General features: G+C 41.3%; 2 protein-coding genes across 2 annotated transcripts in view; one reads left to right on the forward strand and one right to left on the reverse strand.

The window, feature by feature from the left end:
* The window catches only part of aatka (apoptosis-associated tyrosine kinase a), a 44,840-nt gene extending 35,111 nt beyond the window's left edge, over positions 1–9,729 (reverse strand). The window contains exon 1 of the mRNA XM_084072868.1: positions 9,645–9,729. Coding sequence (XP_083928994.1) covers positions 9,645–9,726 — 82 coding nt within the window. The 5' untranslated portion in view covers positions 9,727–9,729. The remainder of the gene's footprint in view (positions 1–9,644) is intronic.
* A 6,211-nt stretch (positions 9,730–15,940) lies between these two features.
* Positions 15,941–18,780, forward strand: LOC311055388 (immunoglobulin lambda-1 light chain-like). The gene is made up of 4 exons (XM_084071571.1): positions 15,941–16,015; positions 16,163–16,488; positions 17,380–17,413; positions 18,228–18,780. Exons 1-4 carry the CDS (start codon positions 15,976–15,978, stop codon positions 18,554–18,556), a joined length of 729 nt encoding a protein of 242 aa, XP_083927697.1. The 5' UTR covers positions 15,941–15,975; the 3' UTR covers positions 18,557–18,780.
* The last annotated feature ends 63 nt before the right edge of the window (positions 18,781–18,843 follow it).

Genomic DNA, 18,843 nt, shown 5'->3' on the forward strand with positions numbered 1-18,843 from the left:
AAGGCAAACGGAGGAGATGGGGGAGGAGTGTCTAATCAGAGAGAGAGAGAGAGAGAGAGAAAGAGATAGATTAAGTAGTTTGAGGCGGCTGCTATCCAGGTCAGGACTGCAGAGTTCTTTGGAAGAAGTCAGCAGTTCTGTAACTGGCCAAGTTTGTAACTTGGTTAAATTGAAGCCTATTACAATAACTCCAGTACAGGGATACTAACCAACGGCATGGACAAAACTTTAACATACGGCCATGCACAAATACATGCACACAAACATAACTTTATAAAGCCTGTCAGAGTCTGAATTCCATACTATATACTGACACTATACAGTATACAATTTACTAATATTGATAGTACACATATTTAGGCAGTTCATATGAAAGAAATGTATGTACTGTTTTGCGCTACCAGGAAATTACATGGGTCATTCTGCAGCCATACATTATCGAGCTACAACTTAGCCTATAGCGAAAACTTGAAAATGATTATTGGACTGTTTATTTTTGTCTTTTTATCGTTATTCTTTGAGGCGGCACTCCCAAAGAGTCGATTAGGCTTAATTTACCTTTTTCCAGTTGTGAATAGGTCTTCCCCATTGCATTGTGGGTCTATAGTTTCCAACAATAGTGTTCATTAACACTACAAGACTCTGAGATGGCCTCTCTCATCCATCATCACTCTCTCTCTCTTTCTAAATGTCGTTGTGTCTTCATTCTTACGGGCCTGGCTGGCATTTGCTAAAAGCCTTATATTCTTCATAGAACAACGAATAGCAAAATAAGTACATCTACAAGCTTACGACACGTGATGCGTTGTGAGCTTGTGGTTCTGCTATTTTTGCTATTTTTTAACATTTGAAAAAGTTTCAAAATGTTCACTGTATAATGACACACACAAAAAATGGATGCGAAGTTCAATGTGGATAAAGTTGCTTGTAATAAACCAACCCCCACTTGGCCATGCAGAGGGATATAGCACACACACACACACACACACACACACACACACAACTTCCCCTTTTTGACCCAGCGACCAGGTGCCGACAGTTCTGCAGGGTGGGAACGGTGCCAAACTAAACACCACAGCAATGAAATCCCCTTGAGAAAGACAGTGAGTGTGAGAGAGAAAGAGAGCTGGCAGTGGGGGAAGGGGAGGGACGCATTCTTAGAAATAACCAGGGACGTCCGTTATGTAACTGACCAGTAAACTCTCCCATGGATGATTGGACTACAGACTGGGCCCATGTCCAGAGACCAAGTGAGTTTGCTAAAAACGATATTGTTCAGTCATTCATGTCGTCCAGGTCCGTGCAAAGGATGGACAGCTGGAAGTCACTATATCCACAAATTCCATATACAAACCCCATCAAAGAAGCATTAGGTCCAGGGAAAGAAAAGGATGTCAGTGGGGCTTTGATAATTCTCAGTTATGCTTGCAATTACTGGGGTCAACTGAGAATTATTCTACACAAATGAATCCATTTAGATACTATATACATGTACAAACCATGCGCTCTTTCACCTGTTTATAAAATGATTCTGGCACAGGAAAGATAAGTTAATTTTCTTGCTACAGCAACGTTATGGATGGCTGATCAATGAACACACACGCGCACACACACACACACACACACACACACACACACACACACACACACACACACACACACACACACACACACACACACACACACACACACACACACACACACACACACACACACACACACACACACACACACACACACACACAAATGCCCAGCTCTAGTAAAAGTGTGTGAGAGAGTACTGCTCAGTGTTGCCATGTCCGCTTATTATAAGCAACTTTGGGCTACTTTTTCTGTAAGGTTGCTTTTGGGCTTGTTTCTAAAGTGTAGTTGTTTATTTGGGCTTGCTTCCAAAGTTTTCAAACCCAGTGGTCAAATGTTTTCATGTCATGGACCCCCAAATTAACATGCAATTGTCCCTAACCCCCATCAGGAAATGTTTTGTGCCAGGGAGCCCCGTAGCAGGTTTGTGTTGTTAGAATGTTCCAAAAATCGCCCAAATATTCCGGATTTTATTTCCAGATTTTTTAGAAAATAGCTGATCTACAAGCCCGCAACCCGTCGCATCGCGTTGTAGATCGGCTATTTTCAAATAGCCGATCTACACAGGTTTATAGTGCTCATGTGACCTATAGTCGCTTCTTTTGGGCTTGTTTTCATAGACCTGGTGCTGCTTTGTTGAAGGAGAACTCCTCTAGGCTCGGATGCAGCCAGGCCTCCCTGGAGAGAGGAATGCCTTTTGACAGCCGCTCTCTGTTAGAGGCCAGGCGGGGAGGAAAGCCCATGGTTTCGCAGAGAGACAAATTAAGAAATGGGAATGGACAAGAGAAAAGACGAGCAACAGCCAATCATGGTGGCAATGCACATTACTTGGAGGAGGAAGCACAGAAGCCTTCCTCAAACATGTACACACACACACACACACACACACACGCGCGCACACAAATGCCCGCAAGCAAGCACACACGCATTAGGGCTGCAACTATACATTCTTTATTTTTTTAAGCAATTATCCTATCAATTACTTTTTGTATTAATCAAATCATCTTGAAGCACATTTATTTATATCAATGAATCAACTAATCAACTAAATTAACCAGTTAAGCCCTGTTTTATACTCCGTCGTACAACGGTGTCATGCAAAGATAGCGATAATATCCGATCTACAAGCTCACAATGCATTGGGAGCTTGTAGATCTGCTATTTTCACTATTTTTGATCATCCCCCCAAAAATCTATTATTAATTCAAATCGATATTCTTTTATAATCAAATTGATTAGTTTGAATAACTGTTGCACCGCTAGAACGTGTGCACAATGTGTTATGTTACTATGCTATGCTATTGTGTTCTGCATTCTCTGGTGAATGCAGAGGGGGCAGAGAGAGAAGAGAATAAGAACAGGGTGTTGAACTCCCACCACCACCCACCATTTCCATCCTCTCCATCCATCCATCCATCCAGCCGTGCTTTCTATGGCTGAGTGCGGATATTATGGCAAAAGGATGCCAGGGCCTGGAGAGAGACATGATAACCGTCATTAACTGGGAGTGGAAGCCCAAGAGACCGGTATGTATGGATCCAGATTACAGGGCTGTCATCTCCTTCTCTCTGCGTCCGGAGTGAGGGAAGGCTGGGAGCAGAGGAAGGGAACACTGACTCAAGTCTGCCGTCGTTTCCCTGCATCGCCGCCGCTGGCATGGTTGGCTACCCTTTCAATTAATTCCAGGCAATGACAGCTAACCTACAGATCATTGAACGGAGGAGTTCAGGTTGAGAAAATGTACTTTAAAAAAGACTCAACTTTACTCCTCTAGACCACTGCTTCCCAAACAGTGGGTCCGGACCCAAGTTTAGGTCGCGGACACATTTTTATTGGTCGCAAGTAAATATCCCCTTATATTTTTGGTTTCCTACATTTTGTTTTTATTTATAATTTCATATTCTCACTTTTTCATGAATTAAAAACAAATTCAAATTCATGAATACATTTTAAAAATCTAAATAGCAGATCTACAAGGCATCAAGGCGCGTTGTGAGCTTGTAGATTAGCTATTTTCACTAGTTTGGGTCCCGGGCAAACATCTAATTTCTCTTTTGGGTCTCGTGCAAAAAGGTCTGGGAACCACTGCTCTAGACCACCTGATGCGGTTAAATCAAAACTGTGTGAGAATGTCTTACCCGTGTATTTTTGCTTTCCCAATGTAAGCTGCAAGCTTCTCTGGCAAACGGGCGAATAGGAAAAGATTGCGACTCCTGACATATCAGGACCATGTACCTCCCATCACATCAACTTAATATTTAATTGTATCGCTCCTGCGTGAATGCACAGAATAGTCAAGAGACTTCTTGATAATCTATGTAATCCACGCATGTAAAATGCTCTTTTTTTGCAGCTTAGTTACATCAGAATTGCTAGTTTGTGATTTAAAAAGTGTTAAAATGAGACATTTGTACATTTATACACAAAAGGTAATGGTATACATTCTGCATCGCACAACATAATAGTTACAAGACTGGAGGTGGGACACCTCCTCTGTGTGTGTGTGTGTGTGTGTGTGTGTGTGTGTGTGTGTGTGTGTGTGTGTGTGTGTGTGTGTGTGTGTGTGTGTGTGTGTGTGTGTGTGTGTGTGTGTGTGTGGTCTTGCATGAAGGCCACAAGGAATCCCTGGGAAAGTGGTATCTGGTCTGAATTGCACAGTGATGGCTGAATGCTTTCATACATTTTCACATGCACTCAATAGTCAAGCAACTGAGGTGTTATTTTACCTGCAGAATATCAAAATCTAATGTGACCAAGGGGTGAGGGTGTCTATAATACATAGACACACCTTTTGTGACACAAACCTAAAGGCTTTTGCGTCACTGCCACAGAACAATGTGTTCTATAAATGCCATGCAGTCTTTAAAAATAAATAAAGAGATGGCACCAAAGTCTTGAGATAGCCTAAATACAGATTGAGCTCACCTAATAATACATGGGCACACATGCCCACACTCTCAACGTGCAGTCAAAGAGTACGCTAAAAAGGCACACGTCCCCATATAGAGAGTACAGAAGGGATATGTCGAATGTTTCCCCCTGACTGGGTAAACCCACTCCATTCCCATTTCAGCTGCCCCAGAGTCAGACTTATGTAACAGAAGTGCTTGCTGTTATACATGGAGAGATGAATAATGGAATAGTCAGCAGCGGTTGTCTTACCAACATGGTCATAGGAATTCTGAGAGCACCGCTCTGCAGGCGAGTCCATGTGTGAGAGACTTTTTTTCCCCGCATACAGAATGTGAACTTCACAGCACATTGTTGACATGTGCCATGTCTGTATTCCTGTGCATGTGCGTGTGTGTGTGTGTGCGTGTGCGCGCATGCATGCGTTATTTTTCTTGTAACTGTGCCAACAGGGTAACCGGGGTAAACCCGGGCTCTATCCTTGGCACCCTACTTTTTTCCCCTCTACACCAAATAATAAAATGGTGATCTATAGGCTCACAACACGTCACAACATGACACGTTGTGAGCTTGTAGATCTGCTATTTTCATTTCATATTAAGACATGCTCAGTATAGGGACCCTAGGGTTTCAGTGGTTAAGCCTACTATACTTGCGAGTCTGTGTCATTCGCGACACGCGACACTTTCTCACCAGGACAGACTACTGGAAAACAGTATCATGGTGCCACATCAAGTTTGACACACACACACACACACACACACACACACACACACACACACACACACACACACACACACACACACACACACACACACACACACACACACACACACACACACACACACACACACACACACACACACACACACACAAAAGAGTGAAATAACTTCAGGGAAGGACATTCCACATTTTCTCACAACAATGCCCCAAGTGCTCACACCTCCCAATCCCCTGGCATAAGAGCTCTCCATAGTTCTGAAGCCGTAAGCCAAGCAGGTACTCAAGTTGTTGTCTGCGGTCTCTGTCCGTGGTGCTGAAATCTGGATCCCACACACAGGTGACTTTACATGAGGCTCTGGCCAATGCCACGGCACGTGAATGCCAGCATAGGCAGGATTGTGTACTATGCTGCCACAGCCTCTTTTGCTCCCCCTAAGGGCTTATGTAATTCTCCTCCTTCCCACAGACCAATTTTGTGTGTGCATGTGTGCGTGTGTGCGTGTGCGTGTGTGTGTGTGTGTGTGTGTGTGTGTGTGTTTGTAGCCTGGGGCAGAAGTAACAGATGTGGAGGATGGGAGGAGGACTCGAGTGTTGCCCAAGTTTAAACGCCCCTGTCTGAATTTGATCAAATAAGCTCCTCATCACACATTAATTGTGTTTACAGTACACGTTCTTCCAGTGTGTGTGTGTGTGTGTGTGTGTGTGTGTGTGTGTGTGTGTGTGTGTGTGTGTGTGTGTGTGTGTGTGTGTGTGTGGGGGGGGGGGACCTGTGAGGTAAGTGTGCTCAGGAACACTTTATCACGTAGACATGGGCCAGGCGAAGCGGTGACCTTCTGATTACCAGACAGCCTCTCTACTCACTAAGCTACACCTACCCCATGTTATGTGTGCAAAAACTTGCATTTGGGGTACTGTATAAACTATAAGGTGTGTTGCATACATTACATTGCACATGCACTACTGGATTAAAAAAGGTCATATCATCAGCTTCACCCTATTGGCAATCCAATTAACACTAATTGCTGACAGTCAATGGTATGGTGACACATACTGTATTGTCAATATATTTACACCACAAAGCAGCTAAGGACGCACAGAGAACTGTATAGCTATCTTATGAAAACGTATCCAAAAAGAATGTGACCACACAAATTCAATCATTTCAGCACACTGAATTAGTAGAGCATTGCTTATCTTTACAGTATCTGCTGTCGGAGCTGAGGTGTCAGTCATATGGTAAAAGACAGTGTAATGATTCTCCAAATCCACGGTTAGGTTCAGACCTCTCGCATTTTAAATTTGTATTAAATTTCTTTCGGAGGCCGGGGGGTTCTGGGTTTTATTAAATCAATTACAATATGTAATCAAGTACACTAAAGAAAACAGTCAGTATTGCCTATGCCTCGCTGGACATGTCACGCACCGAACATAGCCGATTTACAAGCTCACAGTGCGTCGCATCAAAAAAGGCAACTAAAAAATAATGTCTGCTGTCTCTATGAGAGGATGGCACAGGCCATGGGAGTGATTGGCTGGTGGCAGTGGCTCAGAGGGTAGAGTGGCCATTTGGGAATGTTTCCAGTTCGATCCCTGGACCCTGGCTCCTCCTGGCTTAGTGTTGAAGTGTCCTTGACCAAGACACTGAACCCCAACAGAGTACAAATTCTGCAAATGTAGACTTGAACAGTACTCCAACAACACAAAAAGCTCCTCATCACACCCTTCCATTGCCTAGGTAACATAGATTCTCTCATCACCAGCTGGCTCAGATAATTTACAGACAGAGTAGATGCTCATTAACTAACATTGCCATTTTCATGTTTTAAACTTCATTCAAATGAACGTTAATTCATCCCATGTATAAACATGATTTTTACCGGTTTTGTTACACGTGGATGCGTGTTGAATACTGACTAGACTAGAGTAATAAACAAGATGCAACCATTTCATTTTGTAACACATTCCTCTGCCATTGTACAGACGCTTGCACAACCCGGCATTTCATTAGTAGCAGTGTGTGCTCTGGGTGCTCCCAGAGAGCAGCGCTCTGAATTTCCAGAGGAACAGAGAGCACCCCGGGTGCGCTCCACCGCTTTCAGAGTGTATTTCAGAATGCACCCCATATGATGTGTCGTCATGAGCAGGATATCAACTACCACTCTACACACAAGTTAATGATATTGTAACATTTGCCAGTTCACATCTGACCCTCTGTCCTTAAACTTTCACTGAGAAAAAATATCCACATTCCATTGAGGGTTTCTAAAACAAAGTGGAATACAATTGATTTTAGAAGAGGCCCAGTAGGGCCAAAGTGAAATGGGCTCTTCTCCCATAATTTAGCTGGTATCAAGCCCATTTTATTACTTCAAGTTATATACAATTCAATTGCTATGCTGAGGTTACATTTTATTCATCTGCTTGCACTGAACTTCTTTGGCAATTGCCAAAAATATGCATATTTCTTCCAACATAAATATCATCATCATTAATGGTGTATACAGGAAGCAGGCTGAATAGTGTGTTGCTCACATAATCACAAAATCCATGGTGCAGTTCTGTCTCTCTAAACTTCCCAGTAAAAATTAAGAGAAACTGACTCAAATATACATCGTTAAAGACGGTAATAGACATGGATGACTTCACAGAGAGAAGATTAAGGCCCAACACCACCAGTGCTTAGAAGCACCTGTTAAGATAATACAATGCTTTGTCAAAGCAAGAAACCTTAGATGCAAAATACTGCTGTCATATGATAGGCTATCTTATCAATGTCCTCAGTCTTTGCACTTTTTTACATCTAAAAGGGGCATTATACTTTGTCATTGACATCACTTCTGAACCAGCAAATGCACCCTAATCATACTATCACCTACCTGATCTTTTTCAATTCGTATCTTCTATGGAGCTGCACTTCAGTATAATATTGTTAAATGTCGTTAAGATTATGTGAAATGGGCAAAAAAACAAAAATGGTTCTTAAAGAGAAGGCCCTCAAGCCCCCAGAGTGTGTGGAGAGAGCAGATTGAGCTAGAATGACTGTATCATTTGTATGCTCAGCAGCACAGTGCAGGGACACTCTCAGTCCTTTCTTGCACTTAGACCCAGTTATTCATTTTGTTCCAATTCAAGCCCTTTACAAAGGCTGTCCACACAGCAGTCCCTTGTAACTCCGCTATTGGCCCCACGGTATTGCAGCAGCACTGGGTTCTCCGGTCCACCATGTGATGATGGCTCTGCACTGGGTACACTTACACCAAGTCTGACTCTGAATATGATAAATGACTACAGATAACACAGCTGTCAGCTTAAAGAACCAGAGAGAAAGGAGGGTGCTTCCTTCAGCAGGGTTGTGGTCATAATCTGCACATCCCAGCATCTGTGCATTATGCCCAAACATACAGCAGACAACACACCTGCACACTCATTCACACCCTTATGCATGCATATTACACACACACGCGTGCGTATACACACACACACACACACACACACACACACACACACACACACACACACACACACACACACACACACACACACACACACACACACACACACACACACACACACACTCATACACAGCTGCAGCAGGGGTGTACGTGCTGCTGGACTAATGCAGATCCAGTGCAGGCACAAATCTTTACCCTGGTGTTGTCCCCATATGCTGCAATACATAGACTGATGGCTTGAATTATATCTGCAAACCAGAAGCTGATGCTTTAAAATGGCCGTTGACATTGTGGTGATGTAAGGTGGTATTAGAGGGTTTTTGTCCACAACTTTTTAAAATTAGGGCACAGGACTGATGTCAACAGCTGCACGGCAGCTCACACCTAATTAATCATGACACAAATCACCAGGATGACAGGCAAAGGCTGAAGAAGACACACACAGGGTGATGGTGGTAGGCCTACATTAGTGGTTCTCAACCAGTGGTCCAGGGACCACCATTGGTCCTTGAGGGGGGTTCCAGGTGGTCCCCAGTTAAATGATGGAGAGTTGGTAACCAAATGGACCCTTATAGATCTTTAACTCTTCAGTGTAAAATGATGGAGAGTTGGTAACCAAATGGTTGGTTTCATTTTACGCTCTCAAGAGTTAAATTATTGTTAAACCTCTGCATTACTTAATTAAAGAATATTTGATCAACGCTTTGCCTGTTATCTCTCCTATGTGGTACCACATAAATACAGCATGGAATTGTGGACAAAATCCTATCCAACGACAATAAAATATTGTCTAAGTCTTGGGTCTGAGAGGCTAAATCTCATCAAATGGTGAAATCCGTGGCTCAGATGCCGAATAAATAATGGACCTCGATATGAAAAGGGTTGAAAACCACTGGCCTACACAGCAATAATGCTGCTGGCCTCCATGTACACACAGTACAGTACATCATGTATCATCAATGTCATTGGCTTTCTTACCTGTGTCAAAGTGGGAGCTGAAGGCAAAACTGGGATTGAAAAATGCTGAAGACATGACCATCACATGTAGGGTGAAGACCATCCTCTTGGTTGTGTGTCAGAGATGAAGGGGTGCAGCAGAATACAGCAACGATAGCCCCCCAGTACAAAAAAAAAAGGTCAAGAGAAGAAAAAAAGGGATATCTTCTGTGGGTACATTTATAATGACTGTACCCTTGTTGTAGGTCTACGCAGCATTTTATTCTTCCATCACACCTTGGGTCCCAGAATTCACCTCCATGCTCAGCTAAAGCGGATTCTGACTGATGCTGCTGCTGCTGACATGCGTTTCCATTTCGCTTTGGTGTTATTATTATTATTATTAGACCCCATTAATTGACTTGTTTGACAACGCAACGGTTATCCTGGTTCACTCACTGACGCGCTGGCTGTATTTCGACATAAACGAGCACTTGGGTTTCACGGTGAAACGGACTGTACCTTTACAGCGTTTTCCTTCCTAAATCGACTGCACCAAGCATTTGGCAACGTTCCAGATGCATTCCTCCTTTCGACACCAGCACTGTCTTCTTCTCATTTAAGCAACGTAACAGTAACATGCAGAGATATTTTGGACTCCTTTTCGTTTAATACCAACACCGTGACTAAATCTGCCTGCGTTGTGTGTTTGCCTTTAGACACTGGTGCCAAAACACAAAGAAAGCGACATCTTGTGAAGGTATCCTGCTGGAATCTGTCCTTTAATTCCAACGCCGAGGAGGAGAAGGGGGAGGGAGAGAGGGAAGGAGAGAGAGAGAGAGAGAGAGAGAGAGAGAGAGAGAGAGAGAGAGAGAGAGAGAGAGAGAGAGAGAGAGAGAGAGAGAGAGACACATAGACAGAGAGAGAGAGAGAGAGAGAGAGAGAGAGAGGAGGGGGGAGGAGGGAGGAGGAAGGGGGTGTGTTGCACAGATTTATACCTGTCACTTAACACGTGTGAATTAAAATGGTGAAACAAAACTATTCTCATTTCATCGATATCTCCTGGCTGAGGCTGGCTCGATGGACATCCATGCATTATTAAAATGGCAAATGTTGTAGTCTCAACATTTGCGTCAAAATGAGCCATATGGCTCATTTTGACGCATCTGTTACAAAACTTACAGTGAAATAAAAGATGCCAGCTGTTTAGCTCTGGTCCAGAGCTATACCAGATGTTGCTGCTATACGTAGTTATCTTTCTTTATGAACCAAACGCTCTTCTTCTCTGTACATTATTCTGCCTTCTGAAACTTTAGTGTACACGAACCATAATGATGTATTGTACATTCCACGTTCAACCCAGATTTGTATCAAACAAGGGATTAAATTCGTTCTACTGCTATGCCACCAAAATGTGGAATGCCTACCAACAGTCATACATAAGTGTCAATCCTTAATCTCCTTCAAAACCGCTCTAAAAGAGCACTTACAGGTGTCTGCAATTCGGTACTGGCCCTTGTAAAAAGTCCAAGAAATGCCCCCCAACCTCTTTTTGATTACTACTCGTTTATATGTTTTTGCATAGTATTGTATACTTGTCTCACTAAATGTTTTGATGAATTGAACACACAGGACCCCAATGGAAACAAGCCAGAGTGCTCAAACCACATTGTTTTGCAGTTGACCACTTTGACAACTGTAAAAACTCCTTTCTGGCTCCTTTAGTTTTGATTTCCCCACTGACATCCTTTATTTCTGTGGCTGTTGCATACTATCTGGCGTATGGTATGGAATGTACAATATGGCTTATATCCTTCCTCCACTCACTCTCTTCTAAGGATGTAGGTCTAGAGGCTACATTACTGGCTGGATTCCTTCAGTTCCACTCCCAGAGTGTGACAAATGGGCCACACTCTCATCCTGCAGTCAAAAGGAAAAAGAAAAAGAAAACCCCCAAATGGACAGTAAATTAGGCTAATTGTAAATAGATTATGTTCATTCTTATCATTATGTCTCTTGTACATGCACACCCCATACATATGTTCCTCATATGTCCCTCTCTCTTTTTCCTTTTCTCATCCTCTCTTCCCCCCTACCCCCCTCTCTCTCTCTCTCTCTCTCGCACGCGCGCGCGCACACACACACACACGCAAGCACGCACGCACGCAGCGTGTGCACGCACGCGCACACACACACACACACACACACACACACACACACACACACACACACACACACACACACACACACACACACACACACACACACACACACACACACACAGGTAAGAGGGCCCCAATACCATACAATACATCACTGAAAGCAATTGAGTAGTGGTTTGATAGTGGAGAACATAGAGAATGCATTGTTTTCTGTTGAACAACGCCCTCTGCTGGCTGCCACAGTTATAATCTAAAGTTACAAAACATTTTCCTTATGGAGCTTATTAGACCTGTAGGCTATTAGTAATAGCCTACAGGTCTATTACATTACTCCAACTTTGCTGATGAAACCGCACTGCACTACTACAACTAAAACTGACTTGATTTAGAGCCGTCACCCTAGCAGCAGGGGATTTTTGTTAGTCAGAAGAAGTTCAGCTGAGTAACTACTCTAAAGATAAGGAGAATGGTGCTCACACTAGTGTCCTCCAACAAGAGTGCAGGTGGCTACCACTGCCAGAAGGTGACAGCACTTGAGCTGAAATGTAAGAGGAAGTTTACGGTCTATTGTGCAGGTAACTGACACCAGGATACTGACACTAGGATACTGACCAGGATACTGACACTAGGATACTGACCAGGATACTGACACCAGGATACTGACCAGGAAACTGATACAAGGATACAGACACCGGGATACTGACACCAGGATACTGACCAGGAAACTGCTGACACCAAGATACTGACACCAGGACCATGATACTTACTGACACCAGGATACTGACACCAGGACCATGATAGTGCCACCAGGATACTGAGCAAGATACTGACACCACGATAATGACATCACAATACTGATATCACGATACTGACACCATAATACTGACACCAGGATATTGACCCCAGGGTCGGATGGCTCAGGGTTGAGGATAAAGTACAGCAACTTGCAATGGGCCTAGTCTACAAGATACACCACAACATTAAGATACCCCATGTACCTGGGTCAAAATATTAAAAAAATGTAAATGAAGTCCACAATCACAACACCAGAGGCAGCTCCACTGATCACGTCCAACCCAGAAGGGGTTGAATTCGTTCTCCTGCTATGCAACAAAAATGTAGAATGCCTTACCAAAAGTAGTGAAGGAGTGTAAAACCCTACTCATTTTCCAAAACTGTCCTAAAAAAAATACCTTCAGGGGGCTGCAATTCTAAACTGGCCCCTGTAAAAGTCATAACCTATAGCCCCTCCCCCCCTCCCCCCTGGAACTGTTTACTTTTCTTTTTAGTTTTTCTTACATTTAAAATGTACATAATGACACATAGCATCACAAATAATCAAATATTAGGCTTTTCTGACTATTTATGGGCTATGGAGTAATGTAGTAATCACAAAAGTAAACTTTAATGCAAAAAACTTTAATGCATAAGGACATTTCCACGAGGCTTCATTCACTAGTTGAGGCAAGGTGACATGAAATGATGTATGTCTCAAGACCCATCCCACTCTGCCTCTCATTTGTGGTTGAATTTGTTCTGAGTATCAGAGGCGGAGTAAAAGTGACATTTATTCCACAGTATAAACCTGTGTAAGATTTGTTACACAAATCTTACAGTGTTAATTTGAGAATAAAATTACATAATAACATATCGTATGTTTTTAAAAGATCCGAAAGTATCTTGATACAAATTACATCTATTTTTTTCGGTCCCAGCCAAATACAAATGACAAATTACAAAAAAGTGAAATATGTCTTTGTCTACATGTATTTAAAATACTGCCCATCTCTGACAATAGTTGCAACATTGAGGGTGAAGATGAGAACTGGCTGGGACTTCTATGTTACCACCCAGGACCCCTGGAAGACCAACTGTAATTTGTGGTATGTGTTTTGGGAAAAAAAAAAATACAATGCATGAAATTGTGTTTCTGGTTCTTCACAGACTGCAATTGTTGCAACTGCAAACCAGAAGGCAATATTGGATTAGTGTGACTGTGAAAAATTCACACTTTCACAGATTTCTGGAATGACCTGGACATATTTGTGATCAGACAAACCAGATAAAACAAGCATGAACCGCACATGACTTTACACTCTCAGTCAGTGAAGCATCACCACACCCCCACACCCCTCTCTTCCTATCCATGCATGCAGGATGCACCTGCCTGGCTTCCTCTCCTTATTTATAACTCCATGTAAATGAAGAGGTTAACTCTCTGCTCTCAGTACTTTCCCAGGTGTGAGTGGTGTGACTGTGGTGACACAGAAGCCTCCTGTTGTGACAGTGAGGAGAAGAGAGACAACCACCATGGATTGTAACCTGGGGACTGTTATTAACGATGCAGGTCGCTGGTATAAACAGGTTCCAGGTGGAGTTCCTCAGTTCATGTTGGGCTGGTACCATGGATGGTGGAGTTCTGTACAATATAGGATAATTCCTTTTAACAGGTCGTTCATGAAAGTCCTTTCGGTCTTGTTTCCAATGAGAACCTGTGAGCAATTAGGGGTTAAGAGTCTTGCTCAGGGACAAATTTCATTTCATCGACACATATGCTGTCCTGGCCGGGAATCGTACCTGCGGCAACCAGGGCCTCTGGCTCCCTAGGCGGGATCACTAACCACTCAGCTATGGCCGCCCCGCCTCTGGTTTCTCCTCTCCTAAATTCACATCTAATCATCAGTCTAAATCTGATTATCGTTTGATCATCAACAATGTGGAGGAGTCAGACTCAGCAGTTTATTACTGTCACACGTGGGATTCTAGCAACGCAGTATCACAGTGATTTACACCATGACAAAAACCTCCTCACCAAACACTTCTGCTTTTTGGGGTTCTGACAATCAGATCGAGTCTGTATAAAGTTTACGTTCTGTCACTTCCCTTTAGGTTCATTTAGAAATATAAAATGTTAATCTAAAAAAATAAACATGGAACTCAATACATTGTGTTTTGTAATGTATAAAATATTAAACATTAGATTGTTCAATGACAACATCATCCATGTCCATCTCATTCAGATATGCTATATTAATAATCCCTTTCTTTCCCTGGTCTTTTAAACCAGTCTAGAGTTGATAATGTATATTTTATGTATACAACTAGGCAACGAGAGAATCAGAATCAGAATCAGAATCAGGTTTATTGTCACATCACAGGTTTACAAGGTAAAAAAGTGGGTGAAATTCGTTTTAGTACAACACTCCCATCGCAACGTTAAATTCCGTAGAAAGAAGAGTGGGGAGAGAGAAAAAGAAGAGGGGTAGGGGGTTAAGTGGGAAGGCGAGGAGAGGCGTTATTTAATATATTAAAGGAGTAGTTCACCCAAAAAATGAGCTATCTTCTATCAATTACACACCCCCTAAGCCAATAATTTGATTAGGTACTGTAGGAGACTCAAATGCAGGTTAATTGAGACTCCTACTGGAGACTCCGCAAAAAAAAAAGAAACTCTTCATGAAAAAAAGCTTCATGGGATGGGTAATTGATAGAAAATAAGTAATTTTTGGGGTGAACTACCCCTTTAAGTGTAATTTACAGTTAAGCAAAGTTTCTCTTTATCAACGTATACATCTATTCCATTCAAATTTCCTCTTAATTAACTTAACTTTGGCAATCTGTACCATAATATATATTTTTTTAAATCTTGAATTGAAAAGCCAAAATACTGTTTATTTACACTTGAATATTAATCAAATAAAATGATCAGTGACTTAAGTTACTGTGATATCTCTACTTACTGCTTCTCATCTTCTCTTTTCTTCCAGCATCTACATGATGACTTTGTTACCTGAACATATGAATCTAGGTCTGATATGATTAATCTAGGTCACCAAAGAAAACGTTGCCATTGTTTGTTTCTGGAAGTCACAGAGAAGTCTGATATACGTACACTATTTAGAAATATGAAAATGCATTTACTGTAATATGTTCTTCTTTCTTTGTCCAGAAACATAAATATTCAATGGTTTGCAGAAAGGTACAATGACAACATCTTACTCTGAGCACCGGATTGATATGACATAATCTTATTTCATAAATGATATTCTGTATATAGATAGACTGACCTGTGACTCTGTGACTGATTGGTTGAGATAAAGAACAACCCCTTTCTTCCCACCTGGAGCTCTTATAAGTTCATATAAGTTCAAACTCTCACACTTGCCTCATTATCTTGGAAAGTGAGGTCATTCTCTTTACATTCTGACAACATGCTGGGAATCATCTGCACCCTCATCACTGCTCTAACATGTAAGAGTTACTCTAGAAAATATATATATAGAATATAATATTGGAAATGTTATATTAATTTTGAAATGTTTTAAAATATATTATCTAAAACGAAATAGTTATAGTAGAAAAGAAACATTGATGGAAACATGTTTTTTACTTTTACAGATGTCAGTTGCCACAAACAAGTTATGCAGACTCCATCAGTACTGACTGTGAATGAACAACAGACTGCAGAATTTGGCTGTGATATCTCCAAAGATTATTCTTATGTTTCCTGGTATAAACAGGTTCCAGGAGGAGCACCTCAGTATGTTTTAAGATTTTACCACAGTCACAGCTCCCCTGATCAATATGGGTCTGGTTTCTCTTCTGACCGTTTCACATCTAACGCCAAAACTAATACAGATTATCGTTTGATTATTAATAACGTAGAGGAGTCAGACTCAGCAGTTTATTACTGTAGCACATGGGACAATTCTGCTAATGAGAACGTACACAGTGATTTACACCATGACAAAAACCTCCTCACTAAGCACTTCTGCTTTTTGGGGTTCTGACAGATCGAGTTAAAGTCATTTTAACGTTTGCCTATGTAAAACTCAAACCTATGAAACTCAACACATTGTGTTCCTGGATATTATTAATTTCATAGTTCAATGGCAACATCCATCCATGTCCATCTCATTCAGTATAGTAGTATTTGTGTAACCGAAACCTTTAGTCTCATGTGTTTTTCTATGTGTATGTTAATAGATGTTGAAGGAGTGACAGTGTTGAACCAGAAGCCTGCTGTCCACACACTTCCTACAGGACAAGAGGTCATTATGGACTGGAACTATGGACGATATGATGGACATGATGTCTGCTGATAGAAACATGTTCCTGCTGCTGTTCCTCAGTAGGTTCCACAACTCTCTTTGGAGAAGGATTCTCCTCCACTTGATTCAGCTGTAAATCCAAATGCAGATCAGTAAGTTATGAAACAGAAAGAGCCAGGAGACTCTGCTGTGTATTACTGTCAGATATTAGATAATTCTGCTGATGAAGTTTATCACGGTGATTCAACAAATTCACTGAGGCTGTCAATCTCATGGATCTTGGGACTCCATCCAATCAACATCAAACTGATTAACCACCACCATAATTGTGATTATCATGTTAACATCCAGGATGAATCCAGTGGATTTGAATATTGTGGATTCAACACACATTCTGCATGAAGTGGGATTTTAAACGTGGACCACAAACAGACATGATGTTAAAAAGTCACAGTGTTGCAGGGTCATCAGATCAGTGTGAATAGGAAGTGTCAGTGCTGTTCCTCTATGCAGTGAGAGTGAGGAGGTTTTTGTACGGCCGTGTACACAAACTGAATCACTGTGGTATTCGGACAAGGAACCAAGCTGATTGTGACTGGTAAGTACCCTGTTATCTACTTAAAATATGGGCTTCTTTTAGCTTTTTTGAATAGAATATTTTTTTTCATATGATGATACAACTTTTGGATGTTTTAGATTTTGTCCTATTTTAGTATTGTTTAGTGTTTTGTACGTTTATGTACTACACAAACACACTGATCAAAATGGTTTAACTTGGAATGACATCTGAATTAAGATTTTAAATATTTTCTCAGTTAACAATATTATTTAAAACATATAAATATTTGTATTGGTTACTTTAACATGCAAATGCAGAATATTTGGTTACATGGTATCACCATAGTTTTCATCTTTTCATGAAATTGTAACTTTTTATAGTGTTTAAACAGATGTGGAGGAAAACATGTATGAAATTATGCTATTTTATAGTTTGTTTTGCTTTGACATTAAAAACTCTCCCTTCAGAGACGTTACTTAGCACTAGTAACACTATTTTTGATGGCATTTTATGCCTTATGACTAATCATATTAGGCATTTTTCATTATTTAGAAAAACATTTTAAAATAGTACAGCGACACATTTTGAACTTGTAGATCAGCTATTTTCACTATTTTTGAATGTTTTTCAAAATAATAGATAAAGCCTAATACGTTTAGTTATAAGGAACAAGACACCGTGCAACATAGGGCTCTATGTATTTTTTAACATTAATCATATCTCATTGGCTTTACAATGAAATCATACTTTTGCTGCTGAAAAGTCTTATTTTCACTTGATAGTCGTTGCATTTCACTGCCTGAAGAAGACCAATAAGTTGAAATGGGTTACGTTTTCTTTCCATCTTTGTCAGACTCTACCCTCCCTCCTCCAGTGGTGACCATCTATCCTCCATCCAGAGATGAGCTTCAGTCCAACAAAGCCACTCTGGTGTGTGTGGCCAGCAACATGTCTATGGGCTTTGCAGAGGTTAGCTGGACAGTAAATGGTAACGCAGTGAACACTGGAGTCTCAACCAGCACTGCTGTTCAGCAACCAGACAACACTTTCCAAATCAGCAGTTCTCTGGACATGGAGACATCTGACTGGGACAAAGATCAAGTCTACACATGTAAGGTGTCTGTGGGCTCCAACGCTTCTGAAAAAACTATCAAGAAGTCAGCCTGTGACACTGAAGAATAGCATAACGATACATTCTCTCTCTTTTTTGCTTCCTATTGCTATCTGTGCATTACAAGTTTCAGCAAAACAGAAATGTTTGCGGAAATATTTCTTTTACAAATATGTACAATAATTGGACACAATTTGATTCTCAGCTTAGTGCATTACATTTAAGTAAATTGTTCTTTATTTTGCTATGAGCAGTATCATTTGGCCATTGTTTCAATAAAAAAGCATTTCAAGTCAAAAGGTGTTTAGTACTGTATATTGTCCTTTGATATTTTAGAAACATCAGACAGTGTAGAAGT

Source organism: Gymnoscopelus microlampas (assembly GCF_963454915.1).
Source record: "Gymnoscopelus microlampas genome assembly, chromosome: 11".
NCBI lineage: Eukaryota > Metazoa > Chordata > Actinopteri > Myctophiformes > Myctophidae > Gymnoscopelus > Gymnoscopelus microlampas.